This window comes from Mus musculus, chromosome 18, assembly GCF_000001635.26.
Source record: "Mus musculus strain C57BL/6J chromosome 18, GRCm38.p6 C57BL/6J".
NCBI lineage: Eukaryota > Metazoa > Chordata > Mammalia > Rodentia > Muridae > Mus > Mus musculus.
Window position 1 is genome coordinate 86412782 of NC_000084.6, and position 26155 is coordinate 86438936.

Consider the following 26155-nt stretch of genomic DNA (forward strand, 5'->3'; position numbering starts at 1 on the left):
CTTTGCCATAAATAGGAAGACTTTGAGTCAGATGAGATGATGTAATAAAGACCCAGTGAGCTTTAACGGGGGAAGAAAGAGAAGCAAGGTGATGATGGGCAGTTTCTAGAAACAGAAAATGAGAACAAATGGATTTTTTACTACATCCACCCGAAGCATGACTGACATCTTACTTCAGACTTCTGATATCTGAAAATGCAAAATAATATGCTTGAGTTGCTTAAAACCACTAAGTTTGTGGTAATTTATTCCAACAGTGGTGTGAAACAAATAGTGATTTTACTTCTTGGAAGTGGAACGTTATGATTAAAAAAAAAATCTTCAAAATGAAGTAGGAATGAACAGTGTTAAAAATCTGGAAGCATTTTGAGAAATGTACTACAGAAAAAGTTTACATTGTTTAATTGGGACTATTAGATTACACATGTTGTAATTGACTGTCAATTGGGATTTCTGAGGAAGTAAGACTCATGAGAGAAAATACATTCATGCCTTTTAGAACGTATACATACCTAAGTAAATTATTGGTAAAAATATGAAAATTTAAATCTGATTATTAAGACTCATCATAAATCAGGAGCATTAATTTGGAAATGAGAGGAAAGGAGTCACTGTTGTATTGAGTCAGAGATGGAGTCCAGTCATTTTCCAGACTCACATGTAAGGTGGAACTTTTAACATTTACTTACAGTTTTAAGAAATTCACTGTCAACTAAAATGTAGGGATTTCTGGACACAATTAGAAAAGCTTACCTTAAGGGAAATGGGAACCCAGAACTAACAGATGGATTGGGGACATAGCCTGGTCATATATGCATAAATAAAGGCCTAGATTGGATCTCCAGAACTCACATTTTAAAACTTAGGTATGTGGAATGTACTTGTAATTCTAGTGCTATAGTGACAGAGACAGGAGGAGCCTCTGGGATTGCCAATTAAGCCTTGGTGCACTCCAAGCTAATAAATAAGGGAGGGAGTGTGTCTCAGAAGGCATCATAGACAGCTCCTTACAAACAGCACCAAATTGTTATATGGCCTCCACACACATAAGTATCCATCTGCCACTGCAGAGATACACACTCGCAGGCACTTGTTGTCCTGTGTGTGTGCGCACACGCACGCTCTCTCTCTCTCCTCTCTCTCTCTCTCTCTCTCTCTCTCTCTCTCTCTCTCTCTCTCTCTCTTGCACACATACACACACACACACACACATACATACACACACACACACACCATTTCAAAATTAGCAAAGAGACGCTGGAAATAGCTTTCTGAACTCTTCACAAAATGGGATCACAGTATTAAAGATTACAAATAATGAGAGAGAGAGAGAGAGAGAGAGAGAGAGAGAGAGAGAGAGATTCTGGATACAATTTTGATAAATCACTTCATTCATTACAAAAATAAGGACCATAATATTTCAGAAAGCTTTGTCAAGGACATTTAAGAAAAGCTGAATAAAGCCTATGACATACCCAGGAGACACAGTTATTGAGAATGTCTATCAGCAGAAACATTGCCTTTGTGAACTTCGGGCAATAGAAAGATAGTAAAATAAAGAGGATTCCCCACCCAGTGTTCCCAAACAAGACTCATATTCAAATGTGCTTGGTATAATCGACTGAAACATGTGGATTCTGCACTTGCAATACAGTATTCAGCAAAGAAACAGTTAGTTGAATTGCAGGTAATTCCCAGGCACTCAATAAAATGAAATGGAATTCTTCAGCTGGATTTCAAAATTTATTTATACTGGTATTTCTTTTTACTCTCATTTTCTACTTCTGCTGGGAAGGAATGCTACACTATACCTGCCACATCATTACTGAGGTATTGAGTAAAGTATCATGTCGCTTGAATATTATATGTTCAGAGATGGAGTAAAGTTGTGCCTCAGAGAACATCCTATTCAGAACCCACAATACAGCTGATGTAGATGATGCAGATACTGAAAACTGAAAACAACTCTGTCTGTGAGTTGATGCTCTAACAGGCTGAGAACTTTGGGCACTGTGAAGGAGGGCACATAGTCTGCCTTTGCTGTAGAGATCTCTCTTGTTGTGTCAGTATCCTGCCTGTGCAAAGAAAACAATAATAAGCCAAGATGCCCGTGTCTTCCGTTTTGGAACCTCTGAAATTATCACGGTAAATAGCAGAGAAAATAAGGCAGATGCCCATGGGCTGAATGTTGATTCCCATCCGACTTTAAGATGGGAAGAGAGTGCTGGGTCTCCAGTGAAGTCACACGGAATTAATACAAAGTCCTTCAGTGTGTAAGAGGAAAATGTCTCTGTCAGATCACAGCCTAAGAAATAGAATATGGTTATTGTGACTTTGAAGATGGAAAGCCACACACCAAGGAATGTGGCAAGCCTCCAGAAGCTGAAGGCAGTTAGAGACATTCTCCCTTCAGGTCTTCAGAAGACAAAATGCAGATCCCCCAACTCTTAGATATAATATTTTCAATGTGCCTAAAGCCATCGATATTGTGGTATATATTTGCGTGAGTAACAGAACTCACATATAGCCTAAAACTAATGTTCAAAGTGTATGCTGAATTCAGAAGATGAAGAAAAGGGACACTAAAGTAAGACTTTTGCTATGGAGATGGAGAACAAATGTTTACTTCCAGTTAAAATATTAAAATAACCCTTCTCATAATGTCCTTTTAATCTGGATTTTCTGCATATAAATTAATAATGTGTATCTAGATGTGTGTGTGTGTGTGTGTGTGTGTGTGTTTGCTTCTTTGTTGGTAAGTCTTTTATATCATTTGATTTTATGGGAACTCCATCTTTATGCACAAATTTGACTGCAATTCCCACAAAAACAACAACAACAAAGCAAACCAAAACAAAATAAAAATCTCTGCAACCCCTTTTCCAGAAATGTGCATGGGATGGTGGTATTTTTGCTTGTGGCAAATAATAGCTATTTGTGGGAACTGGCACCCTTAAGCCTCTGCCTCTTCGTGGCATATCTGCCTGATGAATTTGCTTCAGCAACCCGTGCTGTCTGTTCCTGCCTGCTCAGTTGGCTAGTTTCCCGCCACTCCGCAGCTCTGCTGACTTGCCTGAAATTCTGCTTCAGTTTGTCCTTATGGCACTTTTCTCTTCGCAGCCACTTTCAGACAACTCATTTCACCCAGCCTAGCCTAGGAGCAGCAAAGGGATTCAAATATGGCATGACAGTTCACACCTAGCAGTACATGAGCCCACAGAAGAGTTATAGTTGACTGTTTTAGGCAGGAGGACATATTAGTCATAAATATGTCACTTCTACTCTGAGTTGATCATAATCCAAATCGGATGATGTTCTCTTTCCTGGAAGCGTTTCTTCAGAAAACTGCACTACAAAACCCTGTGGAGTTTCACTAGGTGATACAGAGGGAGAATCATATACCAGGGAAAGTAAGAAATCAGTAGAACTTTCATTGGAAAGGAATGTGATTTCCCTTGGCAGATGTGAACAAAGTAGAACCCTTAGAGTGGCTTTTGGCAGGACTGATAAAGTAGGAAAACACAGATGAGAGTTGCCATGACAAAGACAAGCAATACAAAAAAAAAAAAAAAAAAAAAAAAGAGCTCTGGCAGCATAAAATGCATTGGCTCTTCAGAGGTCCTCTGCTGTCAATAACTAGTTAACTCTTGGGAAAATGATAGCCAGTTTTATGTGCATAGGAGCACATTGCTCCGTCTCCATAACAATTTTCAAGTAACATTTGCCTCTTATTCTGAAACAAAATAATGAGGTTACTTAAAAACAGTTATCATGGTGATTTGCTGTTGACAGCAGTTTTATCACGTCAGTATGATTTCCACGGCAAGCCTTCTCCTCCTGGATTCTGATGCCGCTTGCAGGAATTTCTTCAGGGCTGCACACTTTGTTCCTTTACAACTCCAAGCCTTGCATTTCCCTCTCATGGTCCTCTGCCTTCTCCTTCCTTAAGCTCTGAATAGAAATCACATTTCTTTATGCTGCCAGCTCCATTTTATGCTTGTGACCTGCTCCCTCATTTCTAGAAAATCATATATGTCCATTTGCATATGAACTGTAAACAATTCCTCAATTCAAATTCCACAAATAGACCAAGTGTTAGTTTGTTATGCAGACTATTAGCACTGGCATTTCTGCTCACTGGACATTTCAATGTTCATCGCAGATTGGAAAAGTTTTTAATTTTTTCTCACACCAACTTAAGTATTCTGTTTGATATCACCAAGTATGTGTACTGCAAAGTCCAAATTTCTGTTAAGGCAAAATGTTATTAATATGGTCTCATTACCTAATTTTGAAATCTTTTATAACCAAGAGATAATGTATATGGGTAAATTCTAGTTCCTTTCACACACAAAATGCTACATGTTTGTCATGGCTATAATTAATCACACCTGACTAGAAAGGTTTGGTGTTAAAGATTTTCCCTTAAAAAGATCTCTCAAACACTGGACCACCAAACAGACAGCATACACCAGCTGAGGCCTCCAATATACATGCAGTAGAGGACTTCCGAGTCTGAATTCATTCAGAGATGATGCACCTAACCCTCAAGAAACTGGACGCCCCAGGGAGTTTAGAGGTCAGGTGGGGTGGGGAGAGGTGGGACATCCATGTGGAGACAGGGTGGTTGGAAAGAGGCATGGAATGTGGAACAGATTGGGGGGTGGTGAATAAAATATGGAGTGTAAAAAGTAAATTAATTAAAAAAATACACTGTGTAATCATCATGCTTTCTAAGGATTTTAACAATATGATGGGGTGTTTTTGGAGTCTGTTTGTGTAGGTTTTAATATTTTTCTCCCTGTAGTAACTTATTTTACTGTACTTACTTTCACAGTATATGATATCATTGTTGGATGTGTCATAGGCCATATGCATGAACAATTCCCATCATACCATTTTCTGTGAACCCAGAGTCAGACCCACCCCACCCACTTTCTTTTCTGTAACTTTGTATACTTGGATCTCATTACCTGCCAAGTGTAGTTGTGGATGTTGCTACCTTGCTGCATCAGATGAGAGCAAATGTAAACCTCTCGTTCATTATTTCACAGCCCCTTTAACAAGGACAGGTGGTAACTGACACTTGATTGCCTCCAACTTTTTGTTGCACGCTGAGACAGGTAATTTAGTGAAGTGTAGAACTGTATCTTGAGCTTCACAGTTTTTTAAAAGAAATAAATGTTTATCTCCAACTCAGTGAGTGCTTCGGTATGGGCACAACATTATGGATACTTCAGGAAAATAGAGAGAACGTCAACTAGATGGGCCAAGAATCCTGTGGCTCAGCACTGCTTCTCTTCCCAGCTCCTCCTCGTCTAACTGAGATCGATGAGGAGCATTCATGTACCCACTCATCCATAACCAGTCTTGTCTCCCTGAATAGAATTTCAACAAAATATTCTCTCCTTAGATTGACATCATGCTTTGAACAAAACGGGCCTTGTAATATACCTTTACAATCTGGACTCATTAGTTGTTGGCAATAGCTGGCACTTGATGAATTTTGTGTGCATTTCTCATTGAGTTTGTGAATGAATGGACAAGAATCAATAATCAAAGAAGATAGAATGTGTGAGGCTCTATATTTGAAAAGAAATGCTGATATGTTGATGTCTATTTTGTAGTGAAGACCATTTGTAGTGTGCGACTTAGAAAGGAGAGAGTTTAAGACAAAGAAGTTAGTGCTTTGATTCCTATGATTAAGGACTCTGGGAGACAGGCAAACTATTCACACATGTGACTTTAGAAGTGGGAAACACAAGAATGTGTTAATCGAAGAGTGAAAGTTGAGGCTGTATTTTATTATAGGAGTGTAATTTATCTGGATGTGAGGGATAGATCGACAGAAAGCACAAAAGCCCAGATATAAGACACACACAATCAAGGCATAGTTAAAGCTGCCAGGTAAGAGAATGTAGGCAGCGGTGGATAGTACAGTCTGTGTTGATTAGCTGAAAAATAAATCTGGAATCAGGAAAAGTCTGTAAGAAATTCAGTAGTAGCGTGGAAAGAGCAAAGTGTCAATGCCTGTTTTCTTGATTAAGTTGTGTTAAAATTTGCCCTGGAAAACCAAGTCTTAGAAAGTGTTACCTTTATTTTGAAATATATTGAGAGCTTAGTCGATTTAATACCTTTGTCTGCACATGAGGAGTTTAGAGCTGAATGAGAATTGTGGCCAAGAAAGGGAAAGAACAGTTGAGGGGAGAGCTAAGGAGAAAAGTCAAATTAATCATGATGCTTATATATTTTAAAACAGAACAGGCCTTGAATGTGAGCCAATGCCCTTGTGTTAGCAAATCAAAAGACAAAATTAGGTATTTAAAAATTTTTACCTTCAATTCATACTTGGCTTCTTTCCTTATAGATCTAATTTACCAACTGACATCAGCTCTGCTTTGAGGGTGAGCAGATTTTTACACTGCACATTGATTTTTAAATTAAAGAGAAAAATATTTTGGTTTATGTAGAGAAATACTGTCCCAATGATGGTTAAAGACAAAGGATCTTCCTTGGAACAAATTTGAAAGGCACTGGATAGATACACACCATAATGCATACGAATAACCAGGATATTGAGAAATATATCATTTAGTCTTTTAACTTTTCTTTCTGAATAGCTTTGCCATGTTTCTTTCAGAAATCTCCCCACTTATTTCTATCTAATTAGGAATATATCCTAATTATCTAATATCTGATGTGTGGATAACTTCAGCTATCTCGCATCGTTTATCTTAATTTATATGTATAGTGTGGGTGTGGATTGGGTAGGAGTTGTGTTGTAGGTGGAGACACAGGGAGCTGTGAAATGCCTGACCTGGGTACTAGGTAGCAAACTTCAATCTCTTAACTTTTGAACCACTCAGGCAGCCTCCTTGCACTATCTAAAGAAATACATTTGTTTTTCCTTTAAAGTAAGGGGTGGGTGAGCTACTCTTTTTATTCATTGACTCATTTAATTGTTATTTGGCCAGTGCTAATTACTTTACCTGTTTTCTGACTCTGTTAGGACCAGTAAAAGTTTCTTTTTTTCTTTTTTAGCTACAATAGTACAAAATAAAGACACTTTATGTATCATAATCTAGATGTCAATCTAGTAAATGGATACATCTTTTAGAAAATATTCTGAAACATATTTTACGTACTTATAAAGTAGCTTCTTGGCTTCAAATGTATTTGATTTTACTTACTAGATAATATACCTTTGCAAGTTTTTCAATAAAATTACCCTGCAGAATAATGTGATAAATGTAGTCATTCAAAATTAATTCAGATGAAATATGACATAATTAAGCAGTGATTCCTGCTTTCTAGAAGTCTCATTATAAGAAATTCATCTTAATAATAATGAATTATTGAATTTTTATTATGTTCCAGATATTAAAATAAGCACTTTGCATGCATTTTCATATGGCATCTTTAGAGACCACCTGTGAGACTTTACATTAATTTCATTTAAGTTCAGATTTTCAAAAATTAAATATGTGAAGTGCTTAAATAATATACAAAAGTTCATATCACTAACAGAGATTTGAACACATGATTTAGATATTATGTCCCAGAGTGAACACGGGCATTCATTTTCATGATTAGCATCTCACACTCTGATTTTTCTTTCTTTTATGAACTTTCTGGATATCTTCCAGATGCGAAGCCTTTAATACACTATGTACATATTCATAAATGAGATGCTCATAGAGTACAGATTGTATGTCACATGTGAAGCAATAGGTACAAAGTCCCAGAGAAATTCTCTGGAAGAAATCAGAATGGCACAGCCATCTCTAACACAAAAGACTGGGGCTTGATTTAAAAAAAAATTCTTATATTTCTTAAATATGCATGTCCTTTTAAACTAATGGAAAACCTATTCTCTATTCCTTTAAACATAATTTTACTTGGATAATATCATTCTACTTATACTGTATTTTATAGATAATTTATACATTTCTTGTGACAAGAATTCAAATAATTAGTCATTTTTCAGGAATGTGAAGAGGATGAAATAAGAGAGATCTCTCTCGCATTTGGGACACTCACATAACACTATAGTCAGAAGGATCTTGAGCTAGCAATTTGGCTATGTGACCACATATAGACCTCCAGAGTAGAGGTTGCTATGTATAGAAGAACTTTGTACATGTTATTTAAGACTACTGTAGCAACGCTGTTCCAAAATTACAGAACCATTTCCTATTCCTTCCATTAAAACCAATTTTAGAAACACAGATCACTTGGGTATTTTTTTTCTAAACAAAATTACACTGGTTTTTTTTTTTTCCTGTGTCCTGGTTTTATATATGAGTCACTTGAAATCTGGAGTGGTGAATGGCTTGTGCACACTCTAGAAGCTAACATTCAAACATGCTCTCACTGCTTCCACATTTCGATCTGTTTCATTTTACTCAAATTAGATGACAAGACATTCGGGACCCTTTCATATATTCAGAAATTCTTGATACAATGGGTTCTTCACCACTTCTCTACAGTAAGAATACATTAATTCTATATCCCGTTTTCTGTATGTCCACACTAATGCAAAATTTTTTGTCTAAGTCAGTTGGTTCTAACACAATAATAATAGGTCCACACTATTTATAGTCTTTTTTGTTTGTTCCCATTAATCTCAAAAATTAGAAAGTTTAACCATTATTATAAACATTACAAGGTACTATTTTTTACTGTGGCCTAAAATCTGCAGCAAATTGGTGATCAAATAAATCTAAAATTATAAAGAGAACATTGAATTTATTGATATAGAACTCAAGTAGTCAAACTTGCACAGCATATCTTATTTGATTTCAGATGTCCCAACAGGCTGTATTGTGGTGGGGCAGCGTTGATATGGTCAGAATATCTTTGGGCAGGAGAATTTTCATGTTGATAGGCCCTCTCTAGAAACAGTCTAAAGACTTTAGACTCTCATGAGGGTATCTCTAAAGATGCCGGATATCAAAATGATCTGGACACATGCAGCTAGAGAGCTTGTAGGTCTCTGTTCTTTGAGGCTGGGCACAGCCAAGTTGGCCTGTTGATTCCTGGGAGGATGTGATTGTCTGGAGCTTGCATATAGCAGTCTGGGGTTTCAGTGTAAACCTGCAAATTGGCATAGATTACCCTATGTTAAATATGTAGCTGTAGTGTTTAAGTTCCTGGGGGAACTTAAAGGTCACTACTGAAACAATCTGGCAGCTTCATGAACCATCCTTTAAATGTTAGCTTTTCATGATTTTCCTAAATTTTGTTTCTACCACTTGTCTAACTAGGTAGTTGCTGATTGTCTGGGGTAGGGGAGAACAGGGAGAAGAGGACATACTCCCATCTCTTTTTACTCTACAGGTCCCTCACACCAGTACCTGGTATATGGGAAGTTATATCTTCAGCTATTTTATTTTAAAGAATTAAAATATTTGAAAGTGATTCATGATGGTTGTAATAAGCAGTTTCCAGAACTCAGAAGAGGCGGGATCTTCCAGAGTCATACTCAAGGATAGCACTAGGAAATGCTCTATCAGCCAAGTTGTAGCTGAAAATGAAGTAAGATTTTTCCTCTTTGAACTCCATAGATACCGGTCCAATAAGTTAGATAAGTATATTAGAAATATGAAAGTAAATTAGAATTAAGAAACTAGAGGCTTCAAAAAGCTTGAGAAACTACGGCTATCTAAATTTAGTCAGTTTGCAAATTATAGAGGGAAAATTCAAATCACACACAATTTGGCCCTTAACATTTTCTCTTACCTGATAGATAATATTTCATTAATACCTTCAAAAGACAGAGAACATATGCTGTTGATTCTATTTCTACCTGGCTGGCTAATATCATAGCTGGTTTTTTTTTTTTCCTTGAACTAAAATGTCTGAATTTTCTTGCTTTCTGACATTTGCATAGAAACTCAGTTCTCTAATCAGAGATCTCCTAGGAATTCCTTATGTCGACTGTAGATAGTATGCTTGTGATGGTCAAACTTGAACTCCATGTTGAAAATGAACACTACACACTGAAAAATACACAAGACAAAACTCTCTCCTATGATCGGTTCACAGTTGGTCAAGATCAGTATGGTAGCCATTTAGGCTTAGGTTAGAGGAAATGTATTTGACTTTCATTTTTCCTGCTCTCCACCCTCACCCACTGAGTGTTTGGAAATAAATGTTAAAATTGTGTGCTCTATTATCTATTCCTGCTGACATGAATTTTATATTTGCCTTATGGTTTCTCATCTATCCCAATGACTAGCCAATCTCCTATCATAATCCACTTTCTCATTTATCCAAGGAAGATGGGGGAAAATTATATGAAATGATATTCTAATTGTTTACATCTACAAAATAAAACCACTTGAACCTTGCATACCAGAATCTGTTTCTATACATAATCTTCCTCTACCACGTTCTTGCATTTATGAATTAAAACATCTGTTTTTCACAGATTTCTCCTGCTTCTTGTGTATTTCTCAGCTTATTCATATATATTATACTTGTGTGTGGAAGGGTTTTGGATCTGGTCAGCTGGTCACAGAAGTAGGGATGTTCTCCATTGGTATTGATATTAATCTCAAAGACCTTACATATTTAGTTGCAGATATTAAATAACACATTTAAATAATTGATTACATATAATAAATATGTATGTATTTATGTGTGGGATAAAAGAGAATAGGATATTAAGTAAACAGAAAATATGAAATGGACTTAGTTTAAAAAGTTGACTTGCTTTATGACCTTGAAATGAAGACTTTGAGCTGAAGTTGGCAGATTGATGGGAGTTAAAATGCAGAGGAATAAAAGAGACATCATGGGTTGGCAAATGATGGGGAGTTCTCTCAGATTTAGGAAAGAGACTATGCAAAATTTCAAAGTGCAAAGGATGTAGCTTATTTTGAGACTAAGGGAGACAGACACACATGGCATGTAAAATATTTCAATAGAAGTTTACTTGAGAAATCCTTGCTAAATTTGGTCAGCTATTTTTATAAACTGTTCCCTTAGTCATTCATTTCTTGTAAGCCCTCCACTCTCATTTCTGAGCCCTCACTCTAACACACCCCTGTTCTGTTGCTCTCTCACTATGCACTGTAATTATCTGTTTATGTCTTATTCTCCTGCTGAACTGTGAGATTTCTCAGGAAGTAACTATGAGTCACATTGGAGTTCCAAACATTAGCCATAGTATCAACATATGGAAGAATACACTCCAAGGATTACCTTCTTTTCACCCATTTGTTTTTCAACCTACTGTTATTTTTACTTTCCTGATTCATTTGTTTCTCAAAAATCAAGAATATCAGTATTTCCTTGCTATAAAATTATGTCTTTGTTCTTATTATTTTAATTTGGGGTACTGGTGATAACAATGTCTAGTCTTCTGGAAAAACAACTATGAGCTAGCCATTTTCCCTGTTAAACCTCAATGCTTTCAGAAATAGCTTCTAGTATTTTTTCTGTGCCAAGCTTTCTACTTCAACATTAATTTAAGAACCATTTCATTTCTTACCTGGATTTTTAACCTTTATTCTGACATGAGAACTGCTCCTTCAATTGGTTAATGAAATCATAAAATTTGGAGCACTTACCTGAAACATAGTAATAGTGGCTAATGGACAGATCACTGCATGGGTCTAAAATAAGTACAAGAAAAGATATATTCAGTGAAGGAGATGGTAGATAACGGTCTTGGGAGGGATGGGTCTTCATGTGACCATCTAGGTGAAAATACATATGTCAGAGTCTAAATTTCTTTATTGATTTCTTCACCTTCAGTGCAAATCAGCTCTTTATGGGTACATGAAAAGCATTTCATAACCACATTTCTTCTCCATCATCTCCTCTTTGGATGATGTAGTACCTACAACTTTTATCTAGTGCAGGCTTGGTTGGCCCAAAGTGCATAAGGCAAAACGATTTATTCCCTAGACATTCAATTTACTGTATTTAGAAAGTTTTCATAATCTTCTACCTAGAAAATGCCAGCTCTTTCCATAAAACTCACATGAAGACTCATCTCTTTCAGGACACCCTCACTGCCACCTTCTTCATGTAATATTTACCTTTAATCCTTTCATATTTCATGTCCATTGTTATCATGTTATTGCTTACTTTTTTCCAAATTTCATGAGCTTATCAGCCTAGGGACTGTACTATATTTTCTTGTTATTATCGAGTGTGAATAACTATATAGTCAACATATTTTAGAATAACTAATTCAGTTAATTAATATGTGGAAGTGTGTGTGTGTGTGTGTGTGTGTGTGTGTGTGTGTGTGTGTGTGCGTGCGTGCAAGCATGAGAACTCGATGTGGAGCTCATCAATTTGGCTAGACTGCCTGGCTAGTCAGCCAATGAATGTTCCTAGCTTCCCTTGCCCTGTTGATAGACATACACGGCTGCATTGAATTTTGCATATACATTCTGATCATACAAACTCATATTCTGCTTCACTGCATGAACTTTCTCCTCACATAGACCCCTACCCAAGTTTTACTGAGAGATAAATGTAGACGATAATATTACCTCTACATTCTAAAACAAATTTGGAAGTTGTTGAAGGACCAAATATCAATACATCAAAACACACATTTTCAATTACTCTAATATCATCATCTGAGTAATAACAATTTTATTAAATTAGATACATTATCTTTTACTATATTGTATATATTGTGTAGAGATCAAAAGTCAGAATTTTTGATGAACTGTTAACAAAATCATGGAATTTATATGAGGAAATAGAATTCACTTTCTTTATTTCTTTCTAGCTCCATATCCATCTAGTTTCATAGCCAATTCATACTTAATTTTGACCTCTTGGAAAGACTGTAGAATGTTAAATTATAACTTTCTTATTTGTTGCAGTCAGTACTTTTGTTACTGTAGGGATGATAAATCTTATTTCATTCTATGATTGTAAATTATTTAATGATATTATAAGCCCATGCATATTCAATTACAGCTTTAAAAGATTCCATATATAAAAGAGTTTGAAATTCTGCAAACTGCAATATTGATTTTGATATAAGTATTGCTATTAAATACTCTGCTACGTTGTTAATATATGTAGTAAAACAAACTTTTCTTTAAATAATAAATATGCAAGTTAAATAATATGTCTTTAAAAAATCTAAGTTCTATAGTGTTATATTCACAAGATTCCTATTATTTTAAACAGAACAATGCTGTAGAGAAAGAACCTTTCTTGGTTCAAATATTTTTAGAATTGAATATGTTTGAGCAGGTTGATGATAGACGTAATACTGATTTGTATGAGGAAGCCGAAGCAGTTATTTTTGTGCAGGGACATTTTTGAATCCTTAATTTTGCAGTTATTTTGAAGCAACGACCATTTTCAGAGGCACCCAAACAATCCATTAGTCGCTCATTTTCAAGACTCAGAAAATATATGCACAGCCTGTATTGTATGTTGTCTACAGGCTTTATCTTTTTAACCTCTGCTTCCATAAAAAGACATTTAGTAAGAGAATGAACCATGAGATACATCTTAACTTAGGTGTCAACATGTCCTGAAAATCAGGGATATGTTGAGGATCAGGATAGTGACAGACAGTGGTTGGGTATGTTTGTTAAACCAATTTTATTACGTAGAAATAACTAGAATAAAGAATTAAAGTTTAGAGGTACAAACAAGAGGTTAACATAGTATTTCAGAATCCTGGTGGCAGAAATTGTGGCACACAACAACCCAAACCAAACATGATCTCCAAAGCAGAGGAAGCCTCCTTACCAAACAGAATTCTAGTGCAGACCTAATGGCAGATAAGATTCAAGCGCTGAGATTATCCATGATGCACAAGATGAGGAGACAAAAATCGGCAGATTCATGGTTCTGGAAAGCTGTTTTGATGTATTGCTTCTCTAAGTTCTCAATGTCAGTTTGGGATTTCAGATCTACTGAGTGTGTGTGTGTGTGTGTGTGTGTGTGTGTGTGTGTGTGTATGTGTGTGTGTGTTTCACAAGAAAAAATGTAGATCTCCATAGATGCTTCAGCTTCAATTAATTTACATGTCTATTTTAAATGAGGATTTATATAAGGACTTAAAAGAGATATTTAAATGGCATACTAAAATATCATCAATTTTAGAAATAAAAATTGTTTAATCCACCACCACACGAACGATGAGTAGAAAGATCTGTAATATTTCTGTAATTGTTTTGGAAACATGATTAAGACTAATTAGTGTTAATGTGATCTGTTTTTGTCTGTACCACTGTAGTTCATGATAATTGGTTAGAGGTGAACACTAAGTATACACACAGGAAGAGTAACTCGTTCTTATATCTCTGTGACTGCTGTTCTGTCTCGTATGAGGCTATGCCAGTGCCTGGCAAATACAGAAGTGGATGCTCACAGTCATCTATAAGATCTATAAGAACACAGGGCCCCCAATGGAGAAGCTAGAGAAAACACACAAGGAGCTGAAGGGGTCTGCAACCCTATAGGTGGAACAACAATATGAACTAGCCAGTACCCCCAAAGCTCCTATGTATCTCTAGCTGCATACGTAGCAGAAGATGGCCTAGTCAGCCATCACTGGGAAGAGAGGCCCCTTGGTATTATAAACTTCATATGCCCCAGTACAGGGGAACACCGGGGCCAAGAAGCAGGAATGGGTGGGTAGGGGAGCAGGGTGAGGGGTGGGTATAGGGAACTTTTGGGATAGCATTTGAAATGTATATAAAGAAAATATCTAATAAAAAAGTGTAATCAGAAAAAAAAAGAGTTTATTAGGACAAAATATAAGAGTGGTAAAGTGCCTCATTTCAGCGTGTCAGGGATGCCCATGACAGATGCCATGATTAAACCTTAAGAAGATTCAGATCACCCATAGATGCAATGGAAACGTCATTGAACTCACTAAGTTGTTTGACAAGGAAATGTTTGGAAAATATCATCCACCCATATTACTTAGCAAGTATTTGTTGCTATGATGACCCTGCTAGAAATTCAAGTAAGCACTCAAATATCAGAGTCTATGTCTACAGAGGAGGACAAAACAGTCCTAGTGTTACATTTATTTCTAAACTACATGCAACACATCCATTCTCTGTTTTAATTAATTATTCAAAGAAATGTTTGATCTATCTAATGTTCCTTCATTTCAATACATTTATCAGAATTTGCTCAGTAATTTTAAGTGACACAAAGAAGGCTAAAGCAAGCCATGTAGAATAATAGCAGAGAACAAGCGGAGTAGATGGGTATGGGCAGCTTTGGAAAAAGAAAAGGGAAGTGGGAAATAAGTAAATTATGCTATAATCTCAAAAAAGAGATTTAAAAATGAGCACAAGTATTCAAGCACAAAAAAGATGCAACCCCATTGTGGCAGGAAAAACTAGTCTTCTTTTCTCTAAAGATATCATTCCTTCAACCATCACATCTTTAACCAGAAAGGCGATCTGCCTCACCCCCTCCCCACGCCTGCGGTCTATTTCATACTCTCTTGCCAATCACCCTACCAGACATGGCAGCAGTTGTAGTATATACAGATGAAAATCCATACTTAGGATGGTTATGTACTATTATCTACAATTTGATGCTGTGTGGAGAATAGCTCTAGACAGGGATTCCTTGTACTAATAAACAACAGTTTATGCAATGCCTGCCAGGTATCTCCTGGATCTGTAAATACTTGTTGTCTTTCAGGCTGCTCACCAGGGAAGATAATATCGAGAAAGTAAATAAGTTTAAATAATTCTTTAATTTATTACAGTTATTTCCATTAAGCAGTATTCAACTGCAATCATTTACACATGAAGGACAACTCCATCAGTAACAGACCATGTGCAGGATTACAGCTTTATAGGATGACTTAGTGATTTCAAAGGTGTTTTGGTCTGTTGCATATATCTGAGCTTCAGAAATAAAACCTTTCATAGTGTATGTCTCAGGATAGGTTTCCTGTTACTTCAACAAAGTGTCTTTAAGAACATTTCTAATCCTTACTTCCCTTATCTAAACTTACAAAGAAGTTGAATTTACAAGCTATGCATAAAAACACAAGCTAACATCCCTTTCTAGTGAAAATATGTTAACATTAAGAATGTTTTTTTATCATTCTACAATGTACATTATTATATACACTATAAAGTTTTATGTTAGAAAACTGAATTATAATAAGGTACTCTTCTGTCCATCATTTACGGTACCTATAAACAAGGGAACAGGCAGAAAATGTTAGACTAACTCACATATGAATTCCTTAGACAGCACTAACAATCTAGAGAATGCTATCTAATGTAACTTAGTCACACTGACTGTCAGGGGTCAAAGGAGTTCAGTGGTCTGAGATGTGAAAGGTGGTAATAGCAGGGTATTGATTAGTAAAGTTTGAAGCAAGATTCCATGACTATTTCTTAATTTTTGCTGTGAAATGTAGAGGTGACTCTTCCTGAATGGTCAATATAACTAAATAAAATCTCAAATGCTTCAAAGAAATTGTTTCTTATTCGTATGAAGCAGTGACTGTAATTCCAGAAAGCAGACATAACATTTTCAAGTAGTCCTTTTTTTTTTTTTCAAATACATTTGATTCAAATAGGCTGTTCAGGCTGCTTAGTGTGCAAAGCATTCCTCTGCAATAATTATTATTAACATTTGGATCTCTGAAACTCAGGTAGAAAGGTATAAGTGTAATGGCCCTTCTTTAATCCCAGATTTTGAAATGCAGTTTTGGGGGACTCTTGTGGTCAGCTAGCTAGCCATATTGTCTAAAGACATAATACTGGGTTCAGCAAAAATCATACCTGCGGTTCATAGGCTGTAACAATGATAAGTCTCTTGCTTTGGGGAAGTTGGGGAATATTCGTTTCAGCTACATTACTTGGCTGACAAACATTTTCATGAGCTCTGATCTATTTTTTTATTACATATTTTCCTCAATTACATTTCCAATGCTATCCCAAAAGTCCCCCATACCCTCCCCCCCACTTCCCTACCCACTCATTCCCATTTTTTTTTTTTGGCCCTGGTGTTCACCTGTACTGGGGTATATAAAGTTTGCATGTCCAATGGGCCTCTCTTTCCAGTGATGGCCGGCTAGGCCATCTTTTGATACATATGCAGCTAGAGTCAAGAGCTCCGGGGTACTGGTTAGTTCATAATGTTGTTCCACCTATAGGGTTTCAGATCCCTTTAGCTCCTTGGATACTTTCTCTAGCTCCTCCATTGGGAGCACTGTGATCCATCCATTAGCTGACTGTGAGCATCCACTTCTGTGTTTGCTAGGCCCCGGCATAGTCTCACAAGAGACAGCTACATCTGGGTCCTTTCAATAAAATCTTGCTAGTGTATGCAATGATGTCAACGTTTGGAAGCTGATTATGGGGTGGATCCCTGGATATGGCAGTCTCTACATGGTCCATCCTTTCATCTCAGCTCCAAACTTTGTCTCTGTAACTCCTTCCATGGGTGTTTTGTTCCCACTCCTAAGGAGGGGCATAGTGTCCACACTTCAGTCTTCATTCTTCTTGAGTTTCATGTGTTTAGCAAATTGTATCTTATATCTTGGGTATCCTAGGTTTTGGGCTAATATCCACTTATCAGTGAGTACATATTGTGTGAGTTCCTTTGTGAATGTGTTACCTCACTCAGGATGATGCCCTCCAGGTCCATCCATTTGGCTAGGAATTTCATAAATTCATTCTTTCTAATAGCTGAGTAGTACTCCATTGTGTAAATGTACCACATTTTCTGTATCCATTCCTCTGTTGAGGGGCATCTGGGTTCTTTCCAGCTTCTGGCTATTATAAATAAGGCTACTATGAACATAGTGGAGCATGTGTCCTTCTTACCGGTTGGAACATCTTCTGGATATATACCCAGGAGAGATATTGCTGGATTCTCCAGTAGTACTATGTCCAATTTTCTGAGGAACCGCCAGACTGATTTCCAGAGTGGTTGTACAAGCCTGCAATCCCACCAACAATGGAGGAATGTTTCTCTTTCTCCACATCCACGCCAGCATCTGCTGTCACCTGAATTTTTGATCAAAAATCCTCAATGAGCTCTGATCTTGAATTACCTGGAAAACTTCCTAAAAGAGGTGCAAGAATTGGCTTTCTAGGTTGTAGAACTGCAGTGGTCATAGGCTGAGATGCTGTGCTTGCAGTTTTACAGGAGATAAACCACAAATGATTTTGCTCAGCTGAAATACTGTGCACAGAAACACAGTGTTCTAGTCTTTTTTTTCTCTCTTTTAAAGTTGATGTGATAAAAGATACTGACAAAACAAAACAAAAAGCAAAATAAGTAGGGATTATTCACTTGAGATTCCAGGTCTGATCCATTATTGTGGGAGAATAATCAAGACAAGGACTTAAGCTATCACATATATAGTCAAGAACAGAGTGAAAATAACTGCAGGTTCCTTTCTTGCTTGTTGACATTTAGAATTCTCCTCCCTTATACTGTTCCAGATCACAAAGCCTAGGGAATTGTGCTACCCACAATGGTAGCACAACATGACCTGGAAAATACCTCATTGAGAAGTTCTCCCCACATGATTCTTGGTTGTGCCAAGTTGACAATTATAAACCAACCTGCATTTTGATTACATATGGTTTTCTATAATGTCCTCCATCTGTAGCAAATAAATTCTTTGAGGATCTATGAGGTCTTCATTTATCTGTGTGTATAAGCACAAATATTTAGAATGTGCTTAGGTATTGTACTGATTTAATAAAACAGAGATTTTAGGTTTTATCTCAAGACCCATGAGTTCTCTGACCCTGGCTAGGTTTCCAGCACTAGGGATGATTTTTGTCTTGTTAAGCAGGTCTTAAAGCCATAGCCAATCAAGATACAGGGTTGTAGAGTACAGTCATCTACAAAACAACCCCCACAACTATGGCTCAGCAAACATTGCAAAATGAGTGGAAAGATAGTAAGAACCGGAGGATAAGAGTTTCCTGTGAGATTGTGTCACCTAGTAATGTCAGAACTGTATCCATACAGTGCGAGCAATAAGACTATCCAAACATGAGCTGAACAAGACCACAAAACAGCATTCTACAATGAACAGGGGGAAACCAAACAGGTTTCAACTCTACATGAAACAAAACAGAACAAATAAACAAATGAAAAACCCATAAGCAACTAAGAAATGCTGGATAAAATCAAAGTTGCAAGTGATGTATTCAAATTATAATATTAAAATATAAAATAAGCAATTTTGAAAACTAATTTGCATACATAGCGAATGACATATTTAGAAGTGATATCCAACATGAGTGTTAGTGTTAGTTCATTATTGAACATAGCCTTCAAATAATAAAAACCAGCAAAATATTTTACAAATGAAAATTACTGTACTTTGATCAAGAAAGGCTATTTGATTCCTAGATGGAAAGTAACCCTGAGATGAGAAAAAACTCTTGATGAGATGGGAAGCAGAGAAAAAAAGCATTACAGTAAATTAGAACAAATACTGACAACTACACCAGATATAGTCAGGGAGATCCATCATTGGCAGTTCTGCAGAGGTTGAAATTTATGGCATGTTCTGCCTGATTGCCTGTTGGGGGAGACATGATAATTTATATTGTTGCAACTTGCCTTTCAGGTACCTTTAAAATTTAGATGTAAAATAACCTGTTAGTATCTGGCAGACCAGTGCAACTCTGTGAAGAAATAGATCATCTTAATTCATTGTTAGAGCTTGACTTCTTGAGAACTTTATATCATCTGAGAGATCTGGTTTCTTGAATTAAAGTGTTAGTCACTGGCATGGAGGTGGTAGTGGAAAACATGGGTGGGGAAGTCATTCCTAAGCAAGGAAATATCAAGAAAGATAAAGACAGGACATTTGTGTAGGTGTGTTGGCAAGGGAAGAGATGGGCTGCTGTTCCAGGAGCCAAAAATAAAGCATGACATGGGTGGTCAGCAGCCTGAAATGAGATTAAAATTTTGCAGTGGGAAAAAACAGACTTCAGTCAAATTAGCATGCAGTGTTCAATGTGGAAGCCTGCTTTGTAACTATGAGTGGAATTGATAACCTTAGCAAATATTACTTCTCCACCATTTTGAACTTAGAATAGAAACTGGAGAGAAAACAGCAGTGAATAAGAAACTAAGCAGTCTTTATAGAAGACAGAGAAGACACTTGTCTGTGAAAGAAACCATGGCAGAAAGATCAAGAAGAGTGTTGAGTTCAGTGCAGAGTTAAAGTGAATTTCCACTTACTTGATGACTAAGAATCAACCAAGGGGGTGCCAGAGAGCTGGCTCAGGGAGTAAAGTCTCTTGCTGCTAAGTCTGGTGACCCAAGTTCCAACCTCAGAGCCTATTGCAAGATAGAAGGAGAGAACAGACTCCAAAAATAAGTCCTCTGACTGACACACAGGTTCTGTGGCACACAGCCCCCAACATATCTCATAGACACACAAGCACACACACACAAACACACACACACACACACATGCACACCCATACATTCGCACACACACATGCAAATGTACCTACCTGAACACTCAACATACATACACACATACATACACTCATTACACATATGCCCACACACATACTCAACACACATGCACAAATACATACCACACACACTCTCAACACATTCATACACTAATAAAAAATTAACATAAAGAATCAACCTGATCCCTTTCTTGACAAAACCCATCCCACCCCCACCTTTTTCTTCCTTGAAACCAAAAGCTGCTTCTAGAAGACCCTGGCATCTTCTTTTATTAAAGAGAAATTATTATGAAATCTGTTATTTATATCACTGGTTCCTTCTTATTGACTTTCTAATTAGGAGACGCTGTTGTTCTGAGTGACCATGAAGTATGATTCAATGGTGTTCCTCCAGGCCAGGCAACCTCTGGCATGGGGTTCTCTTCATGGTCTTGAATCACAATGGATCCAGTACTGTGCATATTTATAACACTATGTGAAAATAAATAAATAAATAAATAAATAAATAAATAAATAAGCAACCAATTATGTGCACAGTCTTGGAAATCTACTAAAGCATGCATAATGCTCTTCCCCAAGCCATATTCTCAAGGATCTTTATTGGCTCAAAATAATGAAATAATTTATTGCTCTAGATATACTGCAAATGCATTTGGAAGCATTTCAAAGCATCTGAGTCAACCCCAGGGTAAAACAGATTCAAATTTCTGTAGAACAGGACTGTGTTCCTAATCTTTTATGGATGTGTAGCTGTTAGAACAGTACTGATGTGATATGTACTGCCCTGTTGTCCGTACCAGGAATGCCTCCTCAAGAGTGCCCCACCCTAAGTTTTAAGGCTGCCTTCCCAACCTTGTCTGTTCCCCTAGAGTCCCTACTTTATCTTTTTTCTAACATATTTCAGAAGACCTTTCAGCAACAGGCTAAATAATTTAGATACATATAATAGAATAAAGCTCACACCTAAATAAGTATCTGCTACTAAAACACACTTTTAAAGTCATTGCAATTATTTCAGTTACTTCATTCTGTCTTTATAGTGACTGCCCTTCTCAATTCCTAAGAGAAATTTAGGTTGGTTAGTGAAGCATAATATAAGTGTTACTATCAAGAGACTAGATCACCTTCTTCATGTTGTCTCTCATCTGTCACTCTTCTGCATCATCATCTTTCTCCCTACACTACAATACTTGAAAATTCTTTTAGATCAGGTGTCTTGGAAACAGCACATTTTGGTGTTTATCTCTAAATGTCTTCATTTCCATTCATTCTTGAAAGCTCCTTTAAATGATTGACAGTTCTAGGTTGATAAACCCCCTCCTCTTCAGCATTGGTAGTTGCTTATTGGCTGTTGGATGGTGTTTGTACTGTTGTGGTGTGGTTTCATTTCCTTTCACTGGTGTGGCCTTTATTTCTGTTGCTTAAGATTTTATCTTCATCTTCTACCTTTATCAATCTCAGTGCCCTGTGTCTAGCTGTGTATTCTTTGGTTTGTTTTGTATTTGAGGGCTAATAACATACCCTCTAGATCATTGTCTCGGTTCTGGTGATTTCTGAAAATGTCTTAGATTGCAGAGACTAAATATTGTAAATTTTATGCTATATTTTAATGACAATGACAATCCAGGTTCTATCTCTCTATAATTTCCTAAATTCTGATTAAAATTATTGTTGAGATTCAAAGTAAGTAAGTAAATACACCTATCAGACACCTTTCTCCTCAAATCACCCAGGAGAAACAGATGCCCTGCAGATGCTATTATTTGAGGAAAATATGAATAAAAAACACTGGACAATAATAGGAGCTCTGAGTGGATCCTGATCATGGGTTGTTCCCTTTAGACTAATCCACTTTGAGATGCTTTCTGGTCTTTCTCAGGTGTGGGTCTTGCTTGTCCATAGACAGCCTCATATACTAATTTATTATAGGCTCATTTTATTTTCACCCGTTTGATCTCTTTCCATGTCTAGATTGGTTTGGGGGCTCCCAAAATGTAATTAACAACTTAATTTTATTTTTTTCTAAAGTTTAGAGGAAAAAAATCTAATTCCAAATCTCTTCTATTGTAATTTAGGGGCATCCAAGTCTTCGGAAATGAAATGGCTGCTTGTGATCTGTGCTCGTGTTATGTTCCCGCAGAGTTCATAAGCATCCTCAACAAAACATTTTTCATTGTTCAATCAGAACCACTAACCCATATGTGCCTAGTCCATACTTTCAGAAAATTATAAATTCAATTTGAAGTTGTAATTCTAAGGTTGGGACTCACAAAAATTATACAAGAAAAGAAACATATTAATAATTGAAAACTGTTGGAAGATAATTAGAAATGAATCCGCCAGCAGCCACATTCCAGCCAATGATTAGAGTATGTTAGCTCCTAACAACATTTTAATGAGGACTCACTAAATGTGAGGAACTTGGAGAGTTGCACTCGCAGATATTAAAACAAACAAATCTATTTATTCTAAACATGCACAGCTAACCTGCTCTGAGCTTCAGCTTAGTAAAGTACAAACTATTATGTAAGACCACAGTGCTAGGATACATGCATAAAACCATACATCATAGTCATACCCTTATCACAATAGGATTTTTTTTATTTATTTTTTTTTGTTTTCTTTTTTGTTTTTCACAAATCAGGCAACAGGATGCTTTAACAAAAGCCTGGGTAAAGTGCCTTCTCTTCCAATACACTGTGTAATTGTAGTCAAGTCCAGCCATTGCCTCTGATGTATGTTAGCCATTACCAAACTTGTCTTAGATAAAAGGCAGGTACTTAACATTTTGCCCTTAGGACAAAGTCATCAGTGTGGTAACTACCTGTTGTGTTCAAACATTGATGCAGAAAGCAGAAATGTGTGAATATATATGTTCTCTTTCTTTCTTTTTTTTTTTTTTTGTTTAAGAATTATTTATTTATTTTATATATGTGAGTACACTGTAGTTGTCTTCAGACACACCAGCAGAGGGCATCAGATCCCATTACAGATAGCTGTGAGCCTCCATGTGATTGCTGGCAATTGAACTCATGGCCTCTGGAAGAGCAGTCAGTGCTCTTAACCTCTGAGCCATCTCTCCAGCTCCCATATGTTCTCTTTCAAAATGTACTGAAGGCCCTCAGAATTGAATTTCTTACTTTAATCATGTCACAACATAGTATCTTCTGATGATTTGTAAAATTTATATAAAATCACAAAGCACTTTTGTATTCTGATTTGCACAGAGCCAAGCAGTGGACAGAGAGCATTCCTTGTTTCCCTCTTCATCACCACTGATCCATACTCCTACCTAAACTGAAGTATCAGACATGGCCCAGGCTACTCTGGCCTCACTGATGATGCTCAATAATCTAACCTAGTGATGCTCACACATGCTCATCTCTATCTGGTGCTCCGTACCCCATTGTCCTAAGCATGTCTGTCTCTCCTGCCTCTATAAATGTCACTTTGTTGTAGAGATGGTAAAGTTATCTCTGCTCTGACTGCCTTTCCACCATATAATAAACTACTCTGAAACTAGCTCTCCAGTGTCCTATCTAATTCTCCAAATCATAGACACTGCTTTTTGCAGTAAGGATATTTTGTATACTATGTTAGGAAGTTTTCAAGTCTTTTATACATGTACTATTTCCACAACACCAAGCACTTACAAAATGCTCATTATAATGTATCCAATAAGATGTAAGTAAAGACTGACAGTGAGTACAAGAGCCATGGCAGAGCTGTGCCCAGCTATGTGAGAATGTCAGCAGAAAGGTTTCTGTGTGTACATTCCTGTTCTCTATTGTCAAAGTAATGCATTCCTTGAAGACACCCAAAACTACAGAAATGCATGAGAAAGGTAAATCCAAAATACTTTTGTTATGCTTATTCCTCTGATACACTGTGAACACTTAGGAAATTCTCACACTGTTCTATGTATTCAATACATATGATCATATGTGAGTATACAGCATATCAATAGCTGTTCATCTTTTTTGATCTCTTCAGGGAAATATAAAAGTTATATTGTTGCTCGTATGTTCTTATTCTCAGAGGAAAGCATATATGTGTGTGTGTGTGTAATTAAATTGTAAGTAATAATTTAATAAGATATACATATATGGAAATTTAATGTTATACATAAGCTTATAAAACAGTCATTACCAACAGATAAATCCTCAGCCTTATTCACAAGAAATTGTCAATATTTAAATAAAAATAGCACAATTAGTAGCTATATCAGAGTTACAAGACTGAAAAAGTTTGGGGTAGAAAAATTTCAATTATTTTTGTAATTGAGATAGTTTGCTGGACTTTTGAGTTCATAGTTTTTCTCTTTCATAACTAAGTAATTTCCTTGACTCTGAACTCATGGTTTTTGTCATCATTAGAAATGTAATCTTATCTACTGAGATTTTTTTCTTTCCATTAAAGGTCAGATTTAAGATTAAATTCACTCAATGTTGGAGCTCCTGTAGCATAGCCATCCTATTCTCTGCTCTGCCAGCAGACCTACTGTGAGAGGTATTGAGCTAACAGCACTCCTGTTTGTACTGTCCCTGTAGCCTGATAAGAAGTATTGAACATTTTACAGCTTCCTGACTTGGCAAACTCATGGAAATTTGGTTTCCTAGCCTTGGCTGCTGGACCATTTATGTGTTGCCTTCTTCCTGCCACCTGCTTCTCAGCTCTATGCAGTCTCTGAGAGGAGACTACTTGAGCTCCAGGCAACCTCAGTCTTATTACTTTGGGTCAGCCATAAATACACATTTACTTTGAGGAAAATTAAGGTATGGATACAAGGCTGCTGTGCCTATCTGTTCCCACACCACTCCTGATTTGTTTAATCCTGGGGAAATTTGATAAAGAAATCTATGGGAGTGTATTTCCTCCTCATCCCACTCTTTGGGGTAGGCAATGCCAGTGGCTTCTTCACTCCTTAGCACTCACACTGACACCCGCACGGGGAACATTTTGTCAATTGACAGGAAGAAAGGTAAGCATGGGACCTAGGCTATCCATGAACTTTGTGCCTTATGGATGTATCTCTGTTATATTTATATTATGCGAATGTCTCCATTCTCCTAGTTTTTCCATTATGCTAAATTTAGAAAATCACTTCACTTGTGACAGCATAGCAGTTAAAAGTTTGGCTCAAGAATAGAACAACCTCTCACCAATTCCAATTATGACATTTGTTGGTTCTGTGACATTTACCAATTATCTCCCTTTGACTTTAAACCTGAAAGGTTGAAGCCTATGTAATACATATCATATCAGGGTTAATACAATAATTTGTTAAAGTTTTAGTGTCTTTTAGGGCAATCGTAAGGGCTTGCTTACACTGTATGATACTTTTGTACAGAATGTCCCCAATTAATCTTTTTATATAAAGAAAAGGGCATGTCAGTAAGTCAGGAACTCAGGGCCGAGAGCTCAGGAAAGAACAAGATACCAAGTATCTTCTAGAGGAAACCACTTCCAGCTTAGAAAGCTGAAGTTGTTTCCCAGGCAACAGATGTGTGAAGAGATGTATTGGGAAGATCACAGAGGCCGTTTTGCCATTTGTGTTTCTCAGTGTTTTGTATGGGAGACTATCTGTCCATCTATATGGAGATTTATCAGAATTGACTTACCTCATTACATCTCATGGTCATAATAGGAGCTGGGGCATTTCAAGATATGGAACCATAAAACTGGGAGCATGCAAGTAACAGTGGTCCATTTTAGTC

General features: G+C 36.7%; 1 protein-coding gene across 13 annotated transcripts in view; it reads left to right on the forward strand.

Moving 5' to 3' along the window:
• Window positions 1-26155, forward strand: part of Neto1 (neuropilin (NRP) and tolloid (TLL)-like 1) — a 111907-nt gene that overhangs the window by 17967 nt on the left and 67785 nt on the right. Inside the window, exon 5 of one of the 13 annotated variants that reach the window (XM_011247081.3) lies at window positions 1796-10433. The exons of the other annotated variants lie outside the window; for them this stretch is intronic. Coding sequence (XP_011245383.1) covers window positions 1796-1884 — 89 coding nt within the window. The 3' untranslated portion in view covers window positions 1885-10433. Of the gene's footprint in view, window positions 1-1795; window positions 10434-26155 lie in introns of those variants that run through there. 13 annotated transcript variants of the gene reach the window in all.